Below are 21,935 nucleotides of genomic sequence, written 5' to 3'. Positions count from 1 at the left end.
CAAATGAGGTATAACAAAGAAAAATTTGCTATTTCATTCCAGCGCCTACAATGTGTATATTAGCTTACCGATTGTATTAATATTATGATAATTTATACCTGGGGGGACATTTATATGAAATGGATATAGGTGTAAAGGGCTGGCAGGCCTATTCAGTGAGAGCAAAATATCAAAAAAATGGGGTCATTTGGTGAGACCGTGAGAGTATGTTTTTTGGCATTCAGTGAGAGTAAAATATACAAACTAGAGCAACTGTTCCCTTTGCAAGGGCACAAGGTAAGTTAAGCAACTGTGCCCTTTGGAAGGGCACAAGGTAAGTAGTGGATGATTGTGACGATCTGATCAAGCAGCAATACTGTGCTGGATAAGATTAATTTTCATTAATTGCCATTTTAATATAGGCCTACATTGCTCGGGGAAAGCTGGTATTTTGAAAATGTGACCTTGACCTCTGTATGCCCCCCTTAACCCTAACCCTCCTGTATACTACAAAATACTACTTGATATATGTGCTGTTAGTATGCGTGCATCCCACGTGGTGTGATGATTAATCGCCTCTAAGTGATATATAGGCACGGTTTTCGCTGGTGTAGCGAAGCCCAAGACCGTGGCAAAGTGTCGCCGACTGAGTGCTTGGCATGCGAGGGGTCTTGGGTTCGAATCCCACCCAGAGCAAACAACTTCTTTCTTTCTTTTCTCTTTTATTCTTTCCTTCTTTCCCTTCCCGTCGCCAAAAAGCCCTTTGGTGATCTTTTTTTGACCCATGTGATGGATGACCTCTGACGTTAAACAACCCATAACTTTTGTAGCCAGCTACCCAATACTGCTTGTGACTGAGTTTGGTCGAAATCCGATCAAGGATGTATGTGGAAGCAGTAGCAAATTGTGAGAAAGAAAGAAAGAAGAAAGAAAGAAGAAAGAAGGAAGAAAGAAAGAAATAAGTTAGGCTGCCCGCCTAACTTAAATATGGGGTTATTGGGTGAGAGGCGGACCATTTGGATCTACATTAGGGGGGCGTTGGGTGATGACCTTTTTTAAATGGGGTCTTTGGGTGAGAGCCAAAGAAACCTCGAAAAATTGAATTTTTAGTTCTAAATGGCTTCAAATGGCTTGTTTTCCAAAGAAGTAACAAAATCAGTGATAAATGACTCATAAGGGTATTTGGATGACAGATCGAAAGGAAAAATATGGGGTCTTTGGGTGATGGAGCATGTGCTAATAAAAAAACATGGGGTCTTTGGGTGACAGCGATGCTGAAATAACCATCATTCGATCGGTGAACTCCGAATAAAACCAGAGATCTCCGGATTTAGTATAAAAACTTTTAAGTTTAATTACAGTAAAGTTTAAAAACTTACTGTAATTAAAGCACTTCAGGCTTAATCTTTCACATGGCATTTTAGTACACAACTGGGCATTCCAATAATGCAAAAAGTAGAAATTCAAGAAAGATTGATGGTGTCACACCAGGCCCGTCACGCAGGATTTTTTTGGGGGGTGCTGATTTTGAAAAAGTGGACTTTTTTTCCAAAGGGGGGGGGGGGGCAATTTTGTGAAAAGTGGACTTTTCCCCAAAAATTTGGACCTTTTTTGACCAAAAAAACCTGATTTTTTTGCTCGCTATGCTCGCAAATTCTTAAATTTTGGGACTTTTTGTATACTTTTGCAAATTTGGAAAGAACTGATTAAAGAAGCATTTCATGATCCTAGCATCCTCTTTTTATGACATTTTCAGTAGATATCCACTAAAAAAGCTTATTTCCTAAATTTCAGTTGTGTATTTCAGTATGTGTATTACTGGTATACCAGAACGAAATTCAAATTTCATGATATCTTTGCTACACAAATTAATCTGCAAGAAATTTGTTGTACATTAACATTATGTAGCCAGAGGTTCTTTTGAGAAAAGTGGGGGGATGATGCTGTGGATCACGAAATGCCCTTTTAACTTTATCATGTTTATATAGGATCACAGAATACTCCTTCAAAATCATTAAACTTGTATAATAATGTGTTTTTGTCTTCTATAAACCTGAGATAATGTTAACCCCTGGGCTTGTATTTGAGGCGCTCCTTTTCCTGTGTGGTTTTCAACTATGCCGTTACATATGGAGGCTGTTCAAACAGAGATGGCATTATCAGAAACTGATACAGGACCTGAAAATGCAAGAATTCGGACCAGCACATCCTATTTGGGGACATGCATTTTTGGTAAGTATAATACATGTAAATGGCCATTCAAAAAGTTGTGTCTCATAAATCCAGTTCTGCAAATGATTACCAATGTTTGATTATAGAGTGCCACTATCGGCACTTTCGTTGAAATGTAGGGCAGGGCTACAATCAAGGGAAAAAGCAGCTGGCACACTTAGTACAGTATTTTAGAACTCTTCATTGTTGCTCAATTGAGATTAGTATATCTAGCTTTGATGAGAAGTACATACCGTTAACCTTTCCTTTCATTCATCATGTTCATCCTCCCCAATTTTCCTCAAATACTGTTTGCGAAGCTAGAGAGTCCGATATTAAAGGTGCTTTCATCAATATTGGAGAAGAGAGGTGGTAATTTACATTTATAATGCCAGAGTGTGTCAAAATTATTTTCATTTATTGTAGCCTCTCAAGGGCCAGAGGGTGGATGAAGATTCAGGTTTGATAAAATAAAGAGACATGGAGGATAGGCCCTGGTTTTAGGAAATTTTCAAAGTGTACAGAAGAGGAGAAGTCTTCCAAATGATAGCTTCTTTGAGTGAGTTAACTTTTGACCTGATTACTCTTGGCCCAAAGGGGTCATTGGGTATGAAATTTTGAAGAAAGGGGTCATTTGGTATAAGTGCTCAAAAAAGGATAGTTTTCGCTAACAAGTAGTCTTCCAAATTTTTAAAGTTCACTTTTGGCCTTGATTACTCTGGGACTTTCACCCCTGATGGGCCTGTATATACACATCCAGATTCTCATTCACGGTTTACCACCGCGGCAGATTACCTTCACGGCTACACCTGGTGTAGCCCTGAAGCTACACCTTAATAGAGCTACTCTGAAGCTACTTCGAAGTAGCTACACCTTAGCAAACCCATAGTGGATACACCATATCAGAGCTACTTCGCTGTTACTCCATCCATTGTCTGTCTAGAAGCCAACTCCGATGCTACACTAGTGCCAACTTCTGGATACGCCATATCGGAGCTACTCTAAAGGTACTCTTAAGAAGCTACTCTGAAGTACATCTGATAGCTGTCAACCACGAGCCAACCCTGGAGTAACACCGAAGTCAGCTCCGGTGTACAACCGCAGCCAAACGGGTCATTGACCGGCAGCGGTAAACAACTCACCGAACGCGTAAACGGCCACCTACTAGTGCGCGTACCTAGCTATTTTTAGCAAAGCGAACGTTTGTTGTTTTGATTAATTGATTGACCATGTTTGCACGCTTGCATAGGGCGTCATGAATCGGTTTCAGCCACACGGAGACACGGACTATCATTTTGTTTCTTTTTAGTGGTTTTGTTTCCTTTGTAGAAACTTGTTCTTTTGTTTAACGACAGTACGACTTCTTCTCAATTTGTTTTTAAAATCATTTTCAATCATTATTTAATTTTGTGTTTCTTGTTATGTTTTTAGTTTTGCTATTAAACTTGAGATGCTTGCATGACGTTGTCGTTGTTATTCTGTATTTTACAGAAAGTGTGCATACTGCGGTTCGCGGTTCTACTTTCCCATGTTGTTTGTTTATTATAGGAGTTTATTATTGGACCCACAGTTAAAATTTATTCATAATTTATACTTATTGAATTTCTTGTTTTCACGCTGTTTTCCTAACATTTTGCACCACATTACTTTACTGTTGCAAGTCGTAGCCTAGGCCTAGGCCTTTGGCTAGGCCCTACTAGTCTTAACTTTCATTGATGTTACTCGCAGTTTTCATATTTTCTCGGTTGTTATTCATCTTTTACTTTGACTTACCTGTTTGATATGTGTTTTTTCGTTTGTTTGAGTAGGCCTGCATTTGTTTGTTTTTTTAACATTTTTCTTTGCTTATTATTATACTTGAATGATTGGTCACTTATTTATTAAAAAGTAAATATTTAAATAAGTTACTAAACAATTAAAAAGTAAATAAGTAAACGTAAATAAATAATAAATATAAAACTAATAATAAATTTAATAAAAGCGTAAAAAATAAATGAATAAAAGTGGGGTCCTAAAATAAATGACCAATCATTCAAGTATAATATGCAAAGAAAAATGCTTAAAACATACAAATGCAGGCCTACTCAAACAAATGAAAAAACATGTAAGCAAACAGGTAATCAAATTAAAAAGCTAAATAACAACCAAGTTAATGATAATTATTATCATTCTAATATTGATTATTTTACATAGGCCTAGGCCTACGAGTACTATTCTTTTTTTTATTTAGGCCTAATAGGCCTACACATGTTTACTTATTTACTTTCTTATTTGTGTAGTTTTTACTTGTTAATTTAATTAGGCCTACCTATTGTTTTATTTACTTGTTTATTCATTGATAAATTTATTTAGTCAGTTATTTACTTCATTAATTTTACTTGCTTATTTCTGAACTTGTTTATAGGCCTATTTACTTGTTTACTATTTTCTATTATTATACTATTAACATATATTTGAAAAAAAAGAAAGAAAGAAAGAACAAAAATCCCTAATATATCCTAATAAAAGCATACAATAAAGCTGAATTGAGAAAATAGCATTCAATCTGGCAACAGATCATCACACATTTTTTTACGGAGTACCTCTAGAGGTACTCCGCTATAGGCTGTCTCTACGGGAGGTACACCATGGAAAACCGGATAGGAGTAGTCCACGGAGTTTTGACTCGCGTTACGGTGCACCGCTACAGAGTAGCCCTGGGGGTAATCCGGAGTAGCTCCAGAGTACATCCAGTGAGAAATTGGATGTGATAGTTACCCATATCGAAAAAACACAACTTTGCGGATACCTATCCGCTACTCACCGGGTAAGCACCGGCTGAAATGACATGCAAATTAGGTAGATACCTGGTAAGCACCCGATACCTTTTAGTGGATGCCTCCATGGTATCTGGTCACTTGTGAATAGCCATCGGGTAAGTACCAGATAAGTATCGGGTGCCTATCGGGTGCCTACATGGTATTGTGAATAGCCATCTGGTAAGTACCGGATAAGTACCGGGTGCCTATTGGGTGCCTCCACGGTATTGTGAATAGCAATGGGATAAGTACCGGTGCCTTCGGTGCCTTTTGTGGAAAACTTTTGAGAACCGTTAGGTACGCTACCGGATAACTATCCGATGGCTTTTTGGAGACCACCGGATAAGTACCCGATGTCATTTGGCACATTTCAATTGGCATCAATGGTTTTCAACAAACCGCACTTGGTCGGCATATATTTAGGGGCTGTGCAATAATTATGAGCCCCGAACGGCTCGCCAAAAATCGCTTGCCCCCTCTCGGTCCACTAAAATTCAGTTGCACTTCGTGCATGCCAAATTTTTGTGATCCCAATTTACAAACCTTAAATGGTCTAGATACATGTTGCGAGCACTGCGAGCAGGAAAATTTGCATATTTAAGCGTTTCTGTACTGTTTTCCTAAGCCTTTTTAGAGCGTTTTCTTTAAAAGGTGCCCCGTGAATGTGTGCCAAAAATCGCTTTTCCCCCTCCCGGATGGCAAAAATTGCTTGTCCCCCCCCTTCGGCTCGCCAAAAATTTCTTGGCCCCCACAATTTTACCCTCCACCAGGGGCTGAGGGCTCATAATTATTGCACAGCCCCTTAGGCAACATTCTTGTGGAAGTTCATGTAAATGAGGCAATACATTGATTGAGTATAACATGGATACAACAAACCGGCGAACATGTGAGCTTTATTAGCGCGGTGCAGTTATTCCTATAATACGTAGGGTACATGTGGATTTACTTTAACACAAAATCTGTAAAACACAATGAATTCCTGAACACTAAATGATTTTGAGTCCCAAGCATAAATTGTAGGCCTACATAATGACATGATAACACAAAGTAAAATGCAAAACTAAAATCCAATTAGGCCTGGACAATTTTGTTTTAAGGCTAATGGAACTCGATTGTTAGTTTCCTATTGACCTCCCGCATCACTTTTTCAATTTGACCAAAACTTTCATTATTTTCATAAAAAGTCAATTATCTGAACATTGAAATGGAAATAATCAAAATTGAAACTCTCAAAATGTCTGACATCCCCTGCTGATCATAATCAGCACTTTTTTTTTAGTTGTAGGGGTAGAGGATGTAGTAAATAATGGAAATTTAAGGATTACCTCATCATGTTTCTAGTGATTACAAAATTGCTAATTTCTTTTCATTTTATGAAAACAAATTCAAATCTTTTCTCAATCTGTTGCAAAATGCCTGCAAAGATGATCTAAGCATTAATACCAGTTTTGAGATGGTCTTTCATCAACAATATATACTTTGGTACTGGTGGGGTACCTTAGTCTGGAGAAAGCTGTTCATAAAATCACTGATTTTGTTGACATAATGGATAATGAAAAGAGACCGAATAATGAATAATGAAATAGCGACCTCATCCTTTTTTTCAAACATCCAATCGGAAACTAATAATCGAGTTCCATTGGCCTAAAGTTTTCAGACTCCTATAAGTGCCAACCCGGGCCCAGAGGTACACCACCCGGAAGGGGGGCACTCAACACAAATGACCATATGGGTATGCTCCCCGGAAAGACCCCCCTTTTGGGTTTCGCAGCTCGAAAGACCCCTATTATTTGACCAAAATAAAGCTCTGAAAGACCCTTGATTTTGATAATTTCAGCTCAAAAAGACACAAAAATTGCTTATTCCTCATATTTCTTGTTTTTTCAAGCGATTTTCAACCAAAAAGCCAAGAAATACCCTTGATTTTGACTTTTCGTAGCTCAAAAGACCCCATTTTACTTGTTCACAGCCGGTTGGCAGCTCCGAAAGACCCCTTTTACCTTACAGTGCACGTCAGCTCCCAAAGACCCACCACCTCAAAATTCGGGGAGCATACCCACCAAAATTTTTTTTTTTTTTTCCCCCCCCGGGTACACCACATGCTATACTTTGCGGCATTGTTCAATATTATACCTCCGATCTCCAACCTTTTAGACATGTACCGGTATCAGTAATAGCCAATGATATGAATCCAATTTGCAGTGGCTACTGAAGCTCGATTATTAGTTTCCGATTGGATGTTTAAAAAAAAGGACGAGGTCGCTATTTCATTATTCATTATTCGGTCTCTTTTCATTATCCATTATGTCAACAAAATCAATGATTTTATGAACAGCTTTCTCCAAATTTAGGTACTCCAACAGTACCAAAGTATATATTGTTGATGAAAGACCATCTCAAACTGGTATTAATGCTTAGATCATCTTTACAGACATTTTGCAACAGATTGAGAAAAGATTTGAATTTGTTTTCATAAAAATGAAAAGAAATTAGCAATTTTGTAATCACTGGAAACATGATGAGGTAATCCTTAAATTTCCATTATTTACTACATCCTCTACCCCTACAACTAAGAAAAAGTGCTGATTATGATCAGCAGGGGATGTCAGACATTTTGAGAGTTTCAATTTTGATTATTTCATTTCAATGTTCAGATAATTGACTTTTTTATGAAAATAATGAAAGTTTTGGTCAAATTGAAAAAGTGATGCGGGCGGTCAATAGGAAACTAACAATCGAGTTCCATTAGCCTTATCACAGAAAACTAATTTTGGATACTTGCAAGTGCATACTGCAAAATTCAGCAGCCTTTGCACACATTATGTACATGCAGTTGATAAGCTTATAACATTTACTGCTTGAAATGCAACTCTGCAAATCTTTAATTTACCTGTGCATCTACATGTGCATATATATAGTCATTGTAGTCATCTGTAGTATAAAATTCTCCATAAAGAATGAATGATTTGTGTGAAGAGACCAAAACACCACCATCAAGAGAACAGCTTGTTGCATGAATCCAACAGCAAATTTGAAATGGCAGTTGGTGATCATGTGACCTTAGTGGATACCTTTTGGATGCCTCCTTTTATTGACTAAGTTAGTGGATACCTTTTGGATGCCTCCTTTTATTGACTAAGTTAGTGGATACCTTTCGGATGCCTACCTTTTTCTTGACTAAGTTAGCGGGTGCCCTTTCGGATGCCTCCTTTTATTGACTAAGTTAGCGGGTGCCTTTTTGTATATCTTGTTAAGGCACCGGATACCTACCCGGTAGCTCCCAACTCTGACTTTGAGGCATCCGAAAACTAATCCGCTAGCGGGTGCCATTGGATGTCTTTAAAAATGACATCCACAAGGTATCGGATACCTTGCGGATCAGCACCGGGTAGGCACCCGCTACCTTATTTTTTTTTTATGGGTGGTATCAAACAATTTTGAAAAAGAGGTCTTATCACATGTCTTTGTACTGCTATAAAAGCGGGACCTTTTGATTTTCGACATACTACAAGTTGGCTCACTTGTCCCCCTTCCCCCTGTACTTCTTTTGTTCAGTTGCGTGGTAAGTAGCGTGATCTCTCTTTGATGTAGTCTTTGACCCGGATCTGTCTCACTTCCCTGATTCGACTTCAAAACAGGTGACCTGATAGGCACATTCCATCATTCGGAAGTTGAGTGCCTCCATGCTGCAGAAATGTTTTCCACTTTTATGTGCTGCTGTGACAACATTTTGAGAAGATTTTAAAAAGGCTACCCTTTTGTTATCTCTGCAACTTATTTCTCAATTCCGGAAGTTTTTGTCTTTATTATCAACAGCTTTCTACTGATGAGAGGAAACGACTGGATACAGTAGTGGACCTGATTGTTCCACCAGGAAAAACCAAACCAATTGACCTGGCACCTTTTTGGCTGGGTCCATTCAGCTGTATCTTAATAATGTCATCACCTGAATGTATCAAGGCATGTGTGGCTAATGCAGGTCAGTTACATTCATAATTGTTGTTTGTTAGTTTATTCAGTTGCTAATGCAACCATTAAAAGATTTGTACAGCAGTTGATTAGCAATCTTCAGAAATTAGTTCAGCAACTGATCACATGTGAGTGCGTGGCATGATATGATTGTGCCATGTACTATAGTGTTGCTTTTACTTGACGCAGCATATTGAATTAGGGATTCAATTATGTTTCGCTGTTGTTCATCACCGAACAATGATGTGTCCGTGCCATCTGCATGGTTTACTTTGGGAGGGCAGCAAATCCGTTTCAACAATGAAAACAAACTAAAGATCATCTAAAATGCACATGATAATTTCATGAGGAATGCCAGTAGTCATTGCCACTCAACCTTAGGCCTACAAGAATATCGATGATTTCTCTGTTGATATCACTGAGCAGTGAAATTACAAAATAAAAACTACAGCAATGGTTAGCCGCTATCTCTCCAACATGTAAACCAAGTTCCAGGCATTGACGAATTTTACACGATCACACGTAACTTCGTATGCGCGCTTCGTTAACTTGCATTCACGCCATGCATGACTGGAAATGTTTGGCTCCTATACAAAGGTATAGGAAAAATGGTTGAATACAGTACTGCTGAGCGGTCGAACACACATTCAAATCGCCAGAAATTGATTGATTGAATTATGTTTAATCACTTTTGATCTTGCATGGTCGGTGTTTTTCATAAATGACCTACTGAAACAGTTTGTAGTTACTTCAAAGTGGGAATACTTCATTCCTGAATTGGGCTATTCCAGTTGAAATCCGTATACCCCCTATATCATGGAAGACATATGACCGTAATCTCCCACACAGGTGGTGTAGATGTTAAATGGAGTCACCCATTTGGGTAGCCTCGTTTGAAATTCACACTCCCTGTGTGGAAGATTAAGATTATGTATTCCATAGGGGGCATATGAATTTCAAATGGTATAGCCCATTCAAGTCCAAGATGACTGCTGGCAACCATGGGTGGAAGAGTGCCTAGAACACTTAGCCTTCAGAAATGAGGCACTGAATCTGTGATTGCATAAGGAATGCCAACTGCATTCTTAAGTAATTTTTCGTGCTTGATCAGAGATTTGATGGATGGTCTGTGGCAAACAAAAGCAAGAGGTCCTACTCTTCAGACTAAAGTTGTTTACAAATAATAATAATCTATATACAAAATAAAATAAGTCAGTGTAGCCAGTAATATATTATCACTTTATAATAAACTTTTGTTAAACTTGATTTCATAGATTACAAAGATAACTTTGCCTATGACTTGGTAATTCCATGGATTGGTGATGGACTGCTGACTTCTGGGGGTCCAAAATGGCATCGACATAGACGACTGTTGACCCCTGCATTTCATTTTGAAATTCTCAAGCCATACTTGGATATCTTTTCAGATTCTGCTGACATTCTATTGGTTAGTGATATAAACATGATAAAATAAGACTAGACTCAGTCTGTACTGTATATATGTAACTTAATTTTTAAAGATTCCTAGATTAAAGATTAATAGTATAATGTCAAAAGCAGAATATGCTTTTTATAGACTGTCAGTGATTTCATTGGTTGAAAACTAGTAACATTCAGAGACATACTGCTTTATAGAGGAAATGCTTAGAAATGTTCAACATTTCCAGCTGCATGAGATATAGCTTTGCAATTGGGTTTTAAGTCTTGGCACTCACTGTTGCCAGGTGTGTTTGAGACAGACTCAAAAGAGTCCACCTCTTCAGAGTCAAGTGTGGTGTGGTCAGGTTTAGAGTCCATGTTCAAAATTAAAAAGGATTATATCAAAGATTCAAAACACAGAAGAATATTTAACCAATCCCATTGTACACTGTATTGTATATTGTATACTAACTTTCTTGCCACGCATAAGGCAGCAGAAGTTTAGAGTTTTCCTAAAGCCCAAGTTCTTGAGGGCCAAATTTCACATGGTTACATCTAATCGACATATTTAGATAAACTTTCTTGCCACGCATGAGGCAGCAGAAGTTTAGAAGTTTCCTAAAGCCCAAGTTCTTGAGGGCCATATTTCACAGGGTTATCTAATTGACATACCGTAAAAACTTGATAGTTAGCATATATGCTTACTATCGAGCGCTTTTAAAACATGCAAACATGAAGAGCCCCATCGACAAAAGTGTAAAGTGTTCTGAGCAAATCATCGATATACATAGTTATACTTATGAACAAGTAAACTTGCAAACGTGTGTCTTAACCCCATTAGCTCAGTTGGTAAAGCGCCGGACTTTGGTACACAATTTCATGTTTTCAAAAGCGCTTGATAGTAAGCAGACTAAGCACATGGTAACTATCGAGTGTTTACGGTATAGATAAATCATTTCACAATTTACTTGGATTTATTTGGACTGGACTTGGACAGGAGGGTTTTGAGACCTTGTCCTTTTTTGACCAAGTCCGGAACAAGGATGTCTCTGTCCAAGTCCAATCAGATTCCTTGTCTAGTACTTGGAAATCTAAGACAGCAGACTCAAATGATATTAATCACTGGTTTGCGATAAGTGTATGAATTGTGAACTGATCTTGTATACCCATGAATACCATGGATACTTGAAAACATTTGTACAAAATAGTTGCTGTATAATACTTTGTAAAATGTGATCTTTCTTTATTCCAGGATAAATTTTCAGCATCAAGAGGGAAGCCAATGGAAGTATTCAAGCCTGTTGGTCTGTTTGCACTGGATAGCTTACTGAAATGCTCATTCAGTTATGAAAGCAATTGCCAATTACAAGGGTAAGTAGGCGTAGTGAGTTTGTAGGATAAATTTTCAGCATCAAGAGGGAAGCCAATGGAAGTATTCAAGCCTGTTGGTCTGTTTGCACTGGATAGCTTACTGAAATGCTCATTTAGTTATGAAAGCAATTGCCAATTACAAGGGTAAGTATGCATAGTGAGTTTGTAGGATAAATTTTCAGCATCAGAAGGGAAGCCAATGGAAGTATTTAAGCCTGTTGGTCTGTATGCACTGGATAGCTTACTGAAATGCTTACTGAAATTACTTAAATAAGTGCCTGCCCGGCAGAATTTTTCAAGTGGCAACTGTCCAAGCACCCTTTTTTATATCCGTGTACAACTAAATTCTGTGGAATATGCCTAAATAATATTACAATCTTGACTTTCCAGCTTGGAAAGCTTGACTTGAGCATCCGCCGTGCTTATTAGGTCAACCGGTACTCCAAATTGGCTTATTATGCAGGGAGTATGTGTGAATATGCTTGTAAATTAGGTAGATAGCATTGTATAACTTTCATTAAACTGTTGACTTAGAGAATAAAGGTATTGTTTTTAGCCGCTGGAGTGCATCTATCGTCTCATATACGAGGGGCAGTCAGTATGTTTTAAGAGTTGACTCGTGACGTCATATGTGGATTGTTTTCATGGCATTTCTCAATGATTACATAAACAATGTACCTTTGTCTTTCAAACAACACATGTAAAAATTATATCATACACATGATTACGTAACAGCATTAGCATAAAATCAATATACTAGGGACACTGCCAAATCACGCAAAAAGGCGGGCCTTTTAAATTACAGGAAAAACACGTGTTTACAATGTCCGAAAACAGCAAAAGTACAAGGTGCATATGGCTGGTTTTGGGCAGGAATAAACACTAGGTCCTCCGTTTGCATTTGGTAAAATATGAGACTTGCCATTAAACTTTGGTGGAAATGGGACGTCTGGAAACTTCAACAACTTAAGGGCTTGAATGGAAGCAAAATTATTCTGAAAAAATGGCGAAAATGAAAAAGCAGTTATTACAAATGACATTAATTATCTCCAAAATGAAACAGACTAAAATATAATGACTGGTCACGTGTGAGAGCTGGTACTCAGTGCGATGATAACTGGTGCAAATGAAACAACAATCTGCGCATGCGCAGGTGGGATGACCGATACAACATGGTGGAAATGCACGAAAATTGCTAAATTCCATGTAAATAGGGCCTAAAATATTACAAAATGCTATGAAAATTGTAATTTAAATATTCATATGAATTTTTATGGATGATCTCAACCTGAAATGAACAGAAAAGTTTTAAAAATACATTTCTCATTCAAACGATGGCTTCTCTCTTTGTACCACTACTTTTTGTATAAATGTAACAATGGTACAATAACAGTTATATTTTAATCACGGATACAAATATTTTCTTGGGAGACTCCCGTTTAAATCTTTGGAGATTAGTCAACAGAACTGGCAAAAAAAATTAAATTTCCATGTTTGCTATTTTTGGCAATATCAAGATTTTTAAAGAAAGAAAAGTCTTGTTTTTGTCAAAAATAAGACATATCTGACCACGCATTTCAAATAGACTAAAACCTTTACAGCCCAACAAACATGGTTTAATGAACTGGTAGTTTGTGTTCTATTACTGTTCCAAAAGGCAGCATTATCCATTCTTTAATTCCCGAGAAAATATAGAAAATACAAGAATACCTCATTTCAGCCTCTTATTTCCCTTAACAAAACGCCTCAATTTCACCAGGTGACTCTAGGCCATCGGATTTTATGCTAATGTTGTTACGTAATCATGTGTGTGATAGAATTTTTACATGTGTTGTTTGAAAGACAAAGGTACAGGTACAGTGTTTATGTAATCATTGAGAAATGCCATGAAAACGATCCACAAATGACGTCACGAGTCAACTCTTAAAACATACTGACTGCCCCTCGTAACACAAGCGACATCATTATTTTAAGTTGTTTTACGCCAAAAATAATAATGTCGCGTGTTATATGATCGAAGTCCGACAGCGGTTAAAAACAATGCCTTTAATCTCATTCTTAAATACTTTAATATATCAATCATAAATGTACCAAATTTTAATCAAATTAAATACTATATTTTACAAAGAATTACCTAGGGCTTAGAACTGATCAGTCCAGTTGTTGTTATGCACCTCCGATTGGTTCAAATAACGTGTACGAGTATTGCGCCGATGCGCACACGTTTAAGTGTTTGATATCGTGTCATATCACACAGGAAAGAACCAATAAGATTGCAAGAACATTCTCAGGTGCTTAAGAATAGAAAATATTGCAATTGTCTAGCATATTTTTTGCCCTAGTTCCCATTGGTGTTTTATTTTCATCTAGGGACAATGACTACATTGATGCAGTTAATGAGTTATCTGAAATAATCATCACCCGTACTTTGAAGATTCAGTACCTCAATGAAATCATTTTTAAGTTGTCACCCCTTGGAAGGAGATTTTGTAAACTTTGTGAGATTGTTCAAGAGAAGTCGCGCTCCATTATCAGGAAACGCCGACATGAGATTAATACAGGTGGAGAGGAGGTTAAAGGTCAGCAAGGGAAATACTTGGACTTCTTAGATATTCTTCTCGCTGCAAGGGTAATGTGTATTTGTTTTGTTTGTATTGATCATTATTTTACTAACTTGATCTGTGAGCTTGCTCTGAAATAAAATGAAGCAGATTGTGATGAAATGAAATTTTTCTTGTGAAAGGGTAGTATGGCTGTTGATATGGTTTGAATATTGTGATTATTTTTAATGCTTGTGAAGTTGGTTTATTCATTCATATGTATAGGCGCATTTAAATCTCTATATATGTGCCCAGTTTATTAGAAACCAGTCCTATATAATCTGTGGAATCCATGGAGTGCCTCAGACAATTTATTGATAGCTATAAGGACCTTACAAACGGTCAATGTACTACAAAGGTTTCCATCTCAACTCGTCAACTATAGGTGCGAGTGTTGCTCTAAAATAAATATGCATTTAGATATCTTTTAATTTATTTTGTTTTTCTGGTGATTTATAAACAAATATTGAATGTTTTTATTCGTTCAGTGGAAAGAATATTTCCATTCCGTAAAATATGAACTGTTCCATTTTTCACCTCATGAAAATATTCTTACCAGTGAACTCATAAACATTTAATATTTGTATACTATATAATTAATTTGTGGTATGTCAATTTTCAGGATGAGGATGGTAATGGTATGGATGAAGAAGAAATCCGTGAAGAAGTTGACACCGTCATGTTTGCGGGTCATGACACCACAGGTAGTGCCATCTCATGGTTGATGTATAATCTAGCTAGACATCCAGAATATCAACAGAAGTGTAGAGATGAAATACAACAACTATTTGACCAAAAGAAAGATGATCGATTCAATTGGTAAGAATGTTTGAATACAATTAATAACTGATCACCTGTAGCCACTGTGTGTTGGTATCTGTGGAGAAATTGAATATATGAATACAAAACCCACCCAAGTCCATACGTTGGCTAAATTGAGTTAAGCATGGGAAATTGTTGCTATACATAGGCCAGTCATATGTATGAAAGAACAACTCAAATTCATCCTCTGTGTCTATTGAGCATGTGAAAAATAGCATGTATGAAAGAACCACCTAATTCCATGATTTGAGTCTTGTAACACATTGATTGAAATCCAGTATGTATAAAAGTCCACTTGTAACACATTCATTGCTTATAGAGAGTGACTTTTGGCGGAATGCTTATCAACATTATGCATACCTGTGTGCTTTATTTTGTATTATCTTACTAGTGGTAATCTCATTCTAACATTGTTGTCTTTGTATATGATTAAAAAAACCACCCAAGTCCAAAATATAAAATGAACCCCACGAAGTCCCTGAAATGCTGATCGTCATACCTAATACAGGTTAATCCACTCATTTGCATGTAAAACTTACCATGTTGACCAGGTAAATCTAACTGAAGGAATTAAAATGATACACAGGTTTTTCTCTCAAAATCACTTCCCATGGACTTGGGTGGGTTTTGTATTCATGTATTCAATTGTTGAAGGGGTTTATAGTTTTGAGAAATAGTTTTGAAAAGAAATTGTTGAAGGTTTTTTTTAATAAGGTTGAGAGATATGCTAAACACCAACTCAAGTGTTGTGTATAGCCATGTCAGAATTGGGAGGAGCAGGCCGGAGTGACACCTTTGCACTTTTTTTGGTCAATCAGGGAAATAATCAGGGTAATAAATTTGAGAAAACAAATTTCTTGATATATGGAAAAGTTTTCCTATGAAAGTCTCTTTAAATAAATTATACTTGACTCCAGTGTGTGCACGCTGTGTGTACAGAGGCGTTCAAGGTCAATGCACAATGCATACATTACCACACAACACACTAAGCAGGGCTGTACGGAAGAGGGTATGGGTTTTCCTACGGTACGACGGCATTTTATAACCAATCAGATTCCTTTTTAGAGAGTAGAATCTGGCAAAGTATTTCTAGGAAATACCGTTTAAGCCAAGTCAATCGGACTTTCTATTATCAAGTGAGGGCCATCTATAGCACGCTACTTTAATGACACGGGTGCATGTCAGTGTATTTCACCCGTAAATCGAGTGAGATTTTGGGAATACCTTGCGATGTTTAGTGCTCCTGTACGACGAGGTCTTTCATCAGATTTCCTTGAAAATCAGGGAACGTAAAGTTTAATGTATACATGAGACAATTAAGAGTGAGCCAAAAAAATAAAAGACTTTCCCTTTATAATTATAGAAATTGAAAGTGAAAAAAGACAATTTTCTCCCATTGCTTAAAAAGTGTGGGACCCCTTTTATTTGAGCAAAAGAGACTACTTTCCATAATACTGACTGCAAATGTCATAGTGGGCTATTACATTTAAATCTGCACTACACCTGTGAAGATTTTGGAAATGTCTTCCACAGGGGGAGTATGAATTGAAAATGGGATGCAGCTAGCTCCATTTGAATCTCATACATCCTCTGAGAAAGATTCAACCGAATCTTCCACTGAGGGAGGGCGAGTTCCAAACTATGGAACTGCAAATGTGTTCATTCCATTTGAAATTCATACTCACCCCTATATTTTAAATGGAATAGCCCATTGTGCTCAACCTTGCAACCCAATTAAATCTACCTGGCAATCCACTCCACTGTCTATCCTGACTGTGTCTTATCTCAAGTTGAGAGTATAAACGCCAAGTTGGATTTCACATGTGGGTGATTTGAATCAGTGTGTTTATGGGGTTGAATCACCACCATCTATGCGCGTACACACGGTTCGAATCTGCCCCTACAAAATCCAACTATCATCTTGAGACGAAACAGAAATATTTGAGACAAGGCAAATAATATACTTGAAGTATTGGACAGTTTGCTATTGGAAATTTTCATACTTGTCTTTGGGTACGGTGCGCTGACCCAGATATTATGCAGGTATTTTTTGTTTTCTTTTATCAGGGATGATTTATGTAATCTACCATACTTGACAATGTGTATCAAGGAGAGTTTACGAATGTATCCACCAGCAATTGTTGCAATGAGAAAGTTAGTAAAAGATGTCACACTGCCCAATCAAACTGTTGTACCAAAAGGTTAGTTAATATAATTATGTTTTCTTACATTATGTGTTTGTTCTGTGTTAGTAGCTACTCCAGCTCATGATGTTGAAAAAATTACCTATGTTTTTCCAGGTGTCAAAATGCCTACTAGGGAAAAAGTGCGCTACATCTAATTTAGTAAAATTTGGGAATAGTTTCACAGTTTTCGTACTTATCAGTGATGTATCATGATAGATTTATTGAATTTTAATTCATTTTATGAGGTCAGTGGCGTAGTGTCATAGGGGCTCGAGGGGGCACATGCCCCGTCCCCAATCAATTGCAATCGAGTAAAATCTAGAAAAGTGCATGTTACCCAGCAGATGTGGTCATTAAATTACAAGTGAACTTTTTTATACCATGTTAGTTTGGCCTACCTGAAAAAAAAAAAAAGTACCACTGATATGTTTTTCTTTATTTTCAGGTACCACAGTTGCATGCTCTATAATTGGACTACACTATAACCCTGAGATTTGGCCTAACCCTAAGGAGTTCAATCCGGAGAGATTCACACATGAAAATGTCAAGAACAGACACACCCATGCCTTCTTACCATTCTCTGCTGGACCAAGGTATGTCACCCTGCCACACACACACCCCTACATGCAAACATGAACTTAAGATTTCACTATACAAGAGTGGGCTGACCTGATCCTACACTACGCCCAGCAAACACAAAACGTTTTCGACATCATTCGCAAAAGGTTATAAAAGGTTGTCAGAAAACGTTTAAATGTCGGGTTATATAAAGGGTACATTAATGGTATAAAACGTTTTCATTTGTTGGTAATTTACTGCATAGCAAACACAAATGTTTTACAGAAAACATTTAAATGTCGGGTTATATAAAGGGTATAAAAACGTTTTAATAACATTCCAAACACATTTTTGAAAACTTGGTACAAATCATTCTAAACAGAATGTTATTTTGGGGTTGAAATAATATTTTGCAAAAAATGTTTGCCCAAAATATTTACGATAACGTTTTTAAAATGTTTTCACGACCTTTATATAACCCGACATTTAAATGTTATTAAAACGTTTTGTAAAAAACATTTTAAGAACATTTCTGTGTTTGCTGGATGCAAATATTTTAACATAATGTTATTTAAGTGTTGACAAAATATTTGGCCAAAAATGTTTGCAAAAATAGTTTACAATGACATTTGAAAACATTTTAAAAATATTGTTGTAGTGTGTTTTCATACAAAGCGTTTTAAAAGCGATTTCACGACCTTTATATAACCCGACATTTTAATGTTATTAAAACGTTTTTACCTAAACCAAAACCCAAAATATAACTTATTTAAAACGTTTTAAAAACGTTTTTGTGTTTGCTGGGTATGGAGCATAGTCAGATAAAAGTTGAAATGTGTTCTTCGGTATGGTACCATGACGGACAAATACACACACATATGCACCCCCACCCATACAGGCCCTTATATAATTTGCTCACCACTGTAGATAGATGTGGATGTTCAGCATACACCCTCCAAACAACAAGTTTCATGCACTGACTGTGGACACATCCAGTAAATGGTAGCAAACGTTGGTCGGACATTTTAAAGACATCTAATGGCAATGTTGCATCATCAAATGTATTTTTGTCTCGCCTGAAAGGCAGAGACTATGCAATCATGTTTCTGTATGTGGGGCTGTACATGTGTATGTGCACATTAAAACTCCATACAATATTTTTAGTGTCTTCACATATTAATGACTATATAATTTTATGTATAATATGTGTGATCATTTCATGCAAATTTATGGCAACTTGCATCAAAGGAGGGTGGTCCGAATTCATCACATACTCTGTTCGTTCGAATATAAAAGTGTGTTAATATAAACCTCAAAAGGTGGGATTTTGAGCATACAGTGTAAATAACGTTTAGGGGTCCAGTTTTGGCACGTCAACGCTTAGTGGTCCAGTTTTGGCACGTCAACGCTTAGCGGTCAAGTTTTGGCTTTATCGACACTTAATGTCTTTTTTAACCTCGAAAATTGCCCCCAAACTCAATATCATTGGTCAACATCTAGTCTAGACATGTCTCTATTTCATCTTTTAATGTCAATTGGAAGGCCCATAGAATATTGTGAGAATTACATGTGCATTAACCAACTTTTAGACACATTTTGCCTCACAAAATCCGAACAAGACATCTTTCAGCCATAACAATTCACAAAGTCAATGAGAACAATATGAGTTTTCCATTGATATGAAAATATCAATTGTGATGGGGAAAAGTAAGGATCAAGTTATTGATCAGAAAAGTATTCTTTAAATTTTTAACCTTTAGTTGTTTAAATAACCCTGATAGCTGTCAAAAAAAGTGAACCAAAATAACATTAATTGATAAATCACCGTAATCCAGTGGCCTGGAACTTAGCTAATAAATGCAAGTTTCTGATATTTTGGAATAAAGGTAAACATTGTAAATAGGCCTATTGATATATTTCTCTTTATTTTGTAAAAACTGTATATTTAAAGCATTACTTGTTTAGTCCTGATAGCTGTCCAAAATAGTGAACCAAAACGACATTTGTTCTTTTTTTACCCTCTTGACCCATTATTCAAAATTGTGCAGTGTGCTTTGTCAGAACACATCACATGAAAGCTATTTATTTAGAATGGTGTGTATGTAGTCGGGGGCAGCTATGCAACATGCACTTTGCATATTGTGTGACTGACACATCATAATTCATGCAAATTAATTTAATTGTTTCAGTTGCCCTTCCAAGACAAAAATTTGGAGGGTCAGTATTAAAGTTGATCTTTTTTTTTCTTTTCTTGTTTTTAACCAAATATGAATTTAATGAATAAAGTGAGTGAAAAACAAATATAAATGTCCTTGATACTGTCAAAAGTTAAGGTTTCTTTAAAAAAAGTGATTAAAAAACTGACCCAAGATTTCTAATTTTTTTAGTCGGTCCCTGAAGGCAACCAAACATTTGGGGGGGTAATTGTTATTATTGTGTGCAATAACAAAACCTGAACAATCCCACCTGTTAAGAAATGATCATAGTATAGGGGAAACAGGTTGCACAAGTATTGCTGGTGTCATATAAAATCTATGGGCCCCCATTTGTCCATACAGCAAACACCAACATACATACATCCATGATTCCCATCATATGTTGGCTGGCAGAATTTTTGTTTAAGTAGCAATTTTGTTATTTTAAAATTAAAACTCTTGATATTCTTTTTCTACAAATGTTATGTCTGTAGTGTTTAATGTTGTAAGAGACGGACGATTCACCAACTGGCAAAGTCCACTGCTGTGAAGGCTCGCGTTGGTGCATAATTGTCTATCTAACAATAGACTCTCATGAGCCCTCATGAGTATGCGAATATTTTCAGCATACTATGGGTACGAGAGTTACACTGTTTCTATGATTTTGTTCTTGTTTCAGAAACTGCATTGGTCAACATTTTGCTCTGAATGAAATCAAAGTTTTGATGTCTAAGATCCTTAATCGTTTCTACATTGATGTAGATCCAGATAGGTCACCAATTTGGATACAAAGATTGGTGATTAAGACATGGGATGGCATGTATTTAAGATTTACACCAGTTGAACATAAAGACTAAGTAAGAATAGAGCAACCATGATACATCATGCATACAAAACTAAAGTTTCTTAGAATGCAATTCGCCAAGCAAGATTGCATTTACAAACATACCATAAGCAAAACAACCAAAAATCAAAACAAGTGTGGTTTCTTGAAAGATCAGAGTTTGCAGATCAGGCCCTCCTGATGTGTTGTGGTATAGACCATTCTATACATTGGTAGCAACAACAGGAGTTGTTTAAATGGCAAGATGTGAGGGATCATTTGAAGATCTGAGCGGGTGAGCAGTAACATAATATAGGAGAACATTAATTTGAGCAAATTACTATGCAAGTAATTGATCATTAATTAGTGCCTTGTAGGGGCCTACAATATTGAGGGCTTCCTCTGCAAATGTTATAATATGGCTTTAATAACAACACACAGACTTTGCAGCTTCAAGAGCGCTACGCTAGACATTTCACAAATAACCATCGCAACCAAGATCAACTCCACGAGTTTCATACAGGTTACAATGAGACAATTAGCAGTATGTTCCTTGTCCACATTACGTTTTGTTACCTGGAGAGATTTGATCATGTCTCACCTCCTTTTTCAACCAAATCGAAGGTAATAACTCTTGTTGCGAGGGATCAACATTTAACCACAAATTGCCTCAGCCTTCCTGGGAACCAAATACCACACAAGGTCATTTTATGTAACTCATTGAATTGACCCATGTGTGCCATATACTGCATTTAGCTATAATGATTTGGTCAACTCATTGACAGATACCAACCTCAGGAGGGAATTCAATTTTTGATCAATTCTCTTCAGGTAGTGAAACGTAATGAGGGGAATTTCAAGTTAACTCAATTTTTCCACGAGAGCGTACTAAACCACTGCCAGGGTTCGAACCCACAACCCCTCGCACCATATTCGAACGCCTCGTCGATTGAACTAACTTGACTGCTAATAAGAGTAATATCTTATATTCATAAGCTATACCC

General features: G+C 36.9%; 2 protein-coding genes across 2 annotated transcripts in view; both read left to right on the top strand.

Annotated features, from left to right (window-relative positions):
• The window catches only part of LOC140158149 (uncharacterized), an 89,478-nt gene that overhangs the window by 19,644 nt on the left and 47,899 nt on the right, over positions 1-21,935 (top strand). The gene's annotated exons all lie outside the window — the stretch shown is intronic.
• On the top strand, positions 1,700-21,033 carry LOC140142652 (ultra-long-chain fatty acid omega-hydroxylase-like). Its single transcript, XM_072164686.1, is given in 9 exon segments — positions 1,700-2,211; positions 8,805-8,967; positions 10,232-10,404; positions 11,629-11,891; positions 14,118-14,376; positions 14,970-15,166; positions 17,237-17,370; positions 17,801-17,948; positions 20,788-21,033. Coding segments are annotated over 9 exon segments (1,563 nt in total). The 5' UTR covers positions 1,700-2,163; the 3' UTR covers positions 20,966-21,033.

This window comes from Amphiura filiformis, chromosome 1 (genome assembly GCF_039555335.1).
Source record: "Amphiura filiformis chromosome 1, Afil_fr2py, whole genome shotgun sequence".
Lineage (NCBI taxonomy): Eukaryota > Metazoa > Echinodermata > Ophiuroidea > Amphilepidida > Amphiuridae > Amphiura > Amphiura filiformis.
Note: the sequence above shows the minus strand (reverse complement) of the source record. Positions and strands in the feature narration are given on the sequence as shown.